The 6,230-nt window shown below is 39.9% G+C and overlaps 1 protein-coding gene across 2 annotated transcripts; it reads right to left on the bottom strand.

Annotated features, from left to right (window-relative positions):
* Positions 1–749: 749 nt before the first annotated feature.
* LOC114451038 (C-C motif chemokine 5-like) lies at positions 750–4,476 on the bottom strand. Of its 2 annotated transcripts, none has more exons than XM_028429559.1 (4): positions 4,394–4,476; positions 1,297–1,413; positions 1,096–1,204; positions 750–1,003 (listed from the first exon to the last, which is right to left on the bottom strand). In XM_028429559.1, exons 2-4 carry the CDS (start codon positions 1,364–1,366, stop codon positions 874–876), a joined length of 309 nt encoding a protein of 102 aa, XP_028285360.1. In that variant the 5' UTR covers positions 1,367–1,413; positions 4,394–4,476; the 3' UTR covers positions 750–873. The 2 variants fall into 2 exon arrangements, with proteins under 2 accessions (XP_028285360.1, XP_028285361.1); XM_028429560.1 differs by having other exon boundaries at positions 4,303–4,424.
* Positions 4,477–6,230: the final 1,754 nt, after the last annotated feature.

Genomic DNA, 6,230 nt, shown 5'->3' with positions numbered 1-6,230 from the left:
CAGACTGAATTGATGAGACTTCTGATTGCTCGGCTTTCTCCTTCTTCCTACACTGCCACCCACAGGCCTGGCGTAGTTATGATGGCTCTTGGGAACGTATTTATGCGGGTTAATGTAAACTGAAACTTTTTTGAAAACGATGTTATTTCGGAAAACGGGGGGAAGGAAATATTATGAATATGTGTAAACAGGATCTCAGACGGAGGCTGAATGCAAAACTCTCTGAACAGCATCTCCTCCTCAGAGCTGCTTCTCCTCTGCACAAACACTGCAATAAAAACACACACAGCACTTCAGCACCATCACACACTGAATGAACTTTCTGTCTGTGTCTGGATAAAACAGCTCTTCTACCTGAGAAAGGATGTGGTGTTAAAAAGAGGGCGACCCACGCCACGTTCAGGAGAGCCACACCGACCTGGACAGTCCACTGCATGTTCCCGTCTGCTGCAGCTTCATGTGTGTGTGTCAGCAGGTGTGTTTCTGTGCCATTTTGTTCCATTTACACTTAAACACAAAACCAGTGTGGTATTTTTTTAGCTGAATGTGTGATTTAACTTCACACAAACATAACACACACTGGAGCACATACATAGAAAGTGAACACATTTAAACTTAACCAGAGCTCAGTGTTCACTTCACAAACACACACACACTTAAGCACAAAGAGTATGAGGCAGTAATGTGCTGTAAGTTTGTTAGCAGATCATTATAGTGTATTACAGGTGAGAAATAAAGAGGAGGCAACGTTTGGACATTATGACTGTATTTGTATGAAGATAATGTGCTAATACAAAGCATATAAAAACATTACACAGAGGATAAGCAGGTCAATATGAATTCCAGGTAAATATCAAAGCCATGATTATACTGTTACACAGTAGCTGGAGCTGAAGCTGGACCAGGCAGCTGGAAGGAGCTCTCATCCAGAATCCTCATGACGTCCTTAACCCAGCCCTGGCTGGGATCCACACAGACATGCCTAGACCTCGTGGTAACAAAGCTAAATGAAGAGAAGGTTGTGTTAGCTTCTGTGAGGAAACAGTGACAGAAAACACAAAAATTTAAGAGTACTGAGAGGCTCCTTAGACTTACACGGCTGCAGCCCTCATGCAACGGTCATCAGTCATGTAATATGAACTGATATGTTTTGGGGGAATCCTTGTTGGATAGTAAGTGAAACAGCACTTATCAGGACCGATTTCTAAAGAAAATCATATGTGGTTAATATACTGTGGAGAATGAACATCTAATTATGAATAATATTATATATTTTTTTATTAAATATCATCTTACGGTTGCAGAACACTGTGGACAGCAGGGCAGCTCCCAGGATGCAGAGCAGCAGGATGTGAGCGCTCCTCATGGTGACTCCTCTGTAGTTGATAGAGATGTGGTCTTTGAACACAGCAGCTGGTAAAGGGACCAATACACAGAGACAGCTTTTTGGATTCAGTATGTAGGTCGATATGCAACAAAGAGTTTATTAGAGGGCCTCTTTTTTTAATCGCTGTTTATATTTTTTTTTTGATGGATCAGGCCCTAACATCTGTCTTAAAAAAATTCAATCAAAAAATCAAAAAAATTGATCTCCATTAGAAGAAACATAACATATCATTATAAAGTGAATTGGGACAATGTTTAATGAACACAGTTGAATTAAAAAATATATATTTAAATGTACTACTCATACATATTATGGGCAAACTAGTCAACAAGTCAACAGGTACACAAGTGAACAACAGGTAAGAAGCTTTTCCGCTTCTCCACACTGGCCACGCCCACTGGAAATTCCAACAAATCACACAATAGTTCTCAGACACAACCAAGAAAAAAGTTTTGCCCAGACAATGTGTCAAGGACAGGCAGCGAGAGCTGCTGGACCAGCGCTCTGGGTAGCCTATAGTGATGCATACTGGTGACCACAGGTTACTGTATAAGCCTAAGCAAGAACAGTTCTTTAGTTTTACAGAAAACAAAGAAACAGCCTACAGGAGCTCAACCTGTAAAGCAGAATATATACAAGAGTGTAATATATATATACAGCAAATACAAATACAAACAGTAGTGTATGAAGATAACCAGGGAACAGCTGTCTTAGCTAAAACCTCTGTGAGCAGACAAAGATGCAAACACATTTTACATTAAATATCATTTTAAAAGGTCCATGGTAAACAAGGGGAAAGTGAACCTGGTACATTGCACTACTGAAGAGATGGCTGCTGACACCATGACCATGCCTGTCACTAAATACAAACTAAACAAGTTTGCAGTTTGGTGTTTAAAATAGTGGAAGACATCCATGTCTGTATTTTATCTTATGTGTTTTTTTCTGCATCCTGAGTACAAGTACTCTTTTTAGTACTCTTTCTCTATTTAGAGTACTCAGTGTGATGTGTGGTTGTGCTGCTGTTTTGCTGGGATGCAATGTTTCGTTTGCACCACAGCGAGGCGCAATTCTGTGAGGAGTGTTTGTTTTGATCTTGTACATCACGCCATTTTGTTAGTAAAAAGACAGTAGAGGAATAAAATGAGAGTTCATCCGTCCATGATTAAAGAGATGTGATTAGTTTCAAATAAATATGTCTAAGAGGGCTAAAGAATACTATGACCTCTGTCAGATTATTACCCGAGTTCAGCGATGGTTAACCTGTTTAACCCGATGGGCCCGCCGAAAGGCCGAAAACATACAGGCACTATTACTTCAAATTCTGATCAAATTCTGCCACGGTTGCGGCCATGTTTGTAGTCCAATGAAAGAGGACAAGCTACTGAATCGAAGGGTACAAAAAAATCTAATGGACTACAATACCCAGCTGACGTAAAATCCCTGTGTAAAGACTAGACGCAACGACACTAACGCTAGCTAACTACGCGTATGTGTTTGTGGAGGTTGTAGTTGCTTTAGTGTGCTTCAGTGACTTTCGGTGAATTTCAGTGAGTTTCAGTAAGTGTCAGAGGGTTTTTTTAGGTTGTTAGCTAGCGTATCTCTTCATGATACCGTGACGAGAGGGGCATGGAGCAGAATTTCAACGGCAGGAATTTCCGGATTCGTTCGACCCCGTTGCAAGCAACGTTGAACGTTGGAAAAGATAGACCCAGTTTGAGTAAGTTGAGTAAGTTTTGTACATTTATTTTGAAGTGTAAACTGTTTGTTGCTAATATCCGTGTTGATCGATAAAATGATTTATTATATATATACGTGTACACAATATAGTAGACAGCAGGGTGGTAGTTGGGGTGAGAGAGGAGGATGCAGAGGATAGTGGTGATGATTGACTGTGGCAACCCCTAAGGGAACAGCTGAACAGAGGTGAAGAAGGATGATTCAATCCTATTCAATACTGTCTTTACATATTATTTACATAATATGTGTATTTCAATATGTATGCAATTACAGATAATAATAATTGTTATTATTTTCACAGCCAAGAGGGAAGAGAAGAGGAAAGTGAGGTTCCAGGCCCATCTGGGCTCAACACTGAGGCATCACCTCTCCTTGTTGTTATTTTTATTTTCTTTACCTAATATTTGGTTGGACTTTCATTAATGTACATTAGTTATTAGTTATTATAATAAAAACTACTCTATTTGGAGACAAAATCATACATTTTGATGTTTTTTTCTATTGATTTGACACTGTGCATAATGGTAGAAGTTGATGAAGTGCAAGGTAAATTCATACCCAAAAGCTCCAGTAGATGGCAATAGACTAGTGAAATGGATATAAATTGTATTTTCCAGCCAGTTTCCACTGGAAATGAGTAAGCTAGCTATAGCTATAGTAACCTATTTGGCAATGTGGTGCCAAATTGTGCCAAACTGAGTGTCCGCCTGGTGATATCCTTACTAAAACCTTTGTGAAGGCTTTGCTCTTTGTTCAAATTCTATCAAATTTGGTATATTTGTAGCCAAGTAATAGCTGAATGTGATCAATGGCATCTGTGTACATAGAATCATTGTTAGCATAATGTTTTCCTCTGTCAAATAGGAAAAAAACTCAAGCGAGGATAAAATTGTTACATTTCTCCTGTAGTTTTTTCTAATTTACTCAGGCATACTAATAGACACAATATTTTAAACACTGGAAATGCATTCTCTGAGGTCCCTAGATGTCCCTAGACACCAAGAACATGCATATGCACATTATTATTATGGTGCATTTCCTCATTTTCTTCGGGAATGTCTTTTTAGGTGATTTTTTCTTTTAATATGGCCAGGGTTTAAAGGGTTAACCTGCAAAGCTCAACATCAATAAACGCTGAATCTACTAAGAAAAAAGTTGAAGAATCCATTACGTACGCTCCTCGTTCCTCACTCTTACTGACGAGCGACAGCGTTTGAGAGGACAACCTAACAGAGTGACTCCCCTGACCACAGTAGAAGCACTCACCAGCTCTCTCCCACCGTTCCTGCTCGGCAGGCGAAACACGACTGACTGTGGTGGCCCGTGCTGAAGAACCGAAAGTAAAGAGTTCAGGGGTCGGAACCGGAAAGACTGCCGACAGCCAGTGTTGACAGATTGCCCTGAATGTAATTTGATTAATTTAATTAAGAACGGCAGTGTCCTCCCACTCAAACAAGGATTTTATTATGATTTATTATTATTATTTTATTTTATTATTATTATTTTATTTATTTATTACAATAAAATCCTTGTTTGACAGATGAGGACAGATGTGTGTGTTGGTAGATGTTAAAGGGCACGTGACACAAGCCATACATAGTTGGCATCTTGTGCACAAATGTATTGATTTTGGTAGTTCCTTCTGTCAGATCCTGTTCTGAAATGTTTTCAACAGAAAGATGGCAGATACTAGCAACATCCAATGTTTCAAAAATTTGGCTGGTAGAATATTATCAAGCGCAGGGACACTGTAAAACAGCAGCCAGCTCCGGTACTCTGCTGCCTTCCAGTTATGTGCTTCCCTCACAGTTCTTGGAACCCTTGGTACATCAGACAGAGGGTATATAGACAGCAACCGATGATCTACTTGGTCTCTACGTGTGCCTATATACCATGGACTACTGTGGTGCTTGCTGTTGAACCACAGATCTAGCAGTTGTTTTGTTACTCCCAGTAACACACAGTACATGTAGTCCACAGGGAAACTCTAAATCAAAGCCAGTGGAGGGATTCAAAAGGGCAAGTGGTGAGACAGTTTAAACTCCAAATACATGATCAAGGCCATTCAGTTACCTTCAGTCACCACACTCTAAAACATGATTGTCTCGACTTCCATGACTGGATAGACCCTTGTAAACTCTTTTCCCTTTGCCACAATCTGTCCCTCATTCAGACATTGGCCACAACCATATGCTCCATTGAACTGATGTATTCCTTGAAGCATACATCGAGCTACAGGAGCATAGTACAGGAAAGACCTTTGATTTTTTTTCTCTGTGTTGTTTTTTTTGGTCTTTCCATTTCACCCCAGATTTGTTGATTGTTTCAATGTTGTCCACAAACTGCTTGAGGTAGAAAGACATGTCAGGTTTTCCCCTTGAAAACCAAACACCTGCTAAAAGAATGTTCTTAAAACTGATTTTGGCTGGGAGTTCATTAATCACACATCTGATTGGCTACAGTGAGTGTGATGAGGAGATAAACACTTTAAGTCCATCACAGTTCCACAGAAGAGTTATGTCATCTTTGTGAAGAGGGAGTGTTTCATACATCTCTGCTCTGCAAGCATCACTCCGCCTCCAGTATGAACAGAAGCTGAGTCTCTTTCTAAGATGTCTCTGATTTGAGTTGATAGAGACTGATATAGAAGTTTCCTGTCTTCAAATGATCATTTTCATCTACCTGTGCAGTGCAATAAGGACACTGCGGGCTTCCTTTTGGCAGATTTTACAAATAATTATTTACAAAATGCATGGTGACTGAATCTGATGGGGCTTGGAATAGTTTCTTAAAAAGGTGGTGAGATTGTGGCAAAATATTATTACATGGTAACAAAATATTTAAGTTTTAGGAGGTCCTCCAGTGCTGATGCTGTCAAGTTGTGCCTTACAGAATAGGACAGAAGAAGTACTACAGACTGTGCAAGAGTTATACCTGACCCTGGGAAAAGCGTTGCTCCAAAGTTCTCTAATTCTGCGCTGAAACTGTCAGGGCTGATGTCATGAATGCTGTGAAGTCCTCGTGAACAAATTAATCTGATGTGGTTATGACCTCAGTGTCAATTCTTTCAATGAGTTCCTCCTCGACTCCTGGACACTCACTG

Source organism: Parambassis ranga, chromosome 18, assembly GCF_900634625.1.
Source record: "Parambassis ranga chromosome 18, fParRan2.1, whole genome shotgun sequence".
Classification (NCBI taxonomy): Eukaryota; Metazoa; Chordata; class Actinopteri; family Ambassidae; genus Parambassis; species Parambassis ranga.
This window is presented reverse-complemented; position numbering and strand designations above follow the sequence as displayed.

Coding starts and splice junctions, on each gene's coding strand:
- LOC114451038 (XM_028429559.1), bottom strand. CDS start 1,366: ATGAGGAGCGCTCACATCCTGCTGCTCTGCATCCTGGGAGCTGCCCTG. Junction 1,205..1,296: donor GTCCACAGTGTTCTGCAACC/GTAAGATGATAT, acceptor GATTTTCTTTAG/AAATCGGTCCTGATAAGTGC. Junction 1,004..1,095: donor TGCATGAGGGCTGCAGCCGT/GTAAGTCTAAGG, acceptor CTCTTCATTTAG/CTTTGTTACCACGAGGTCTA.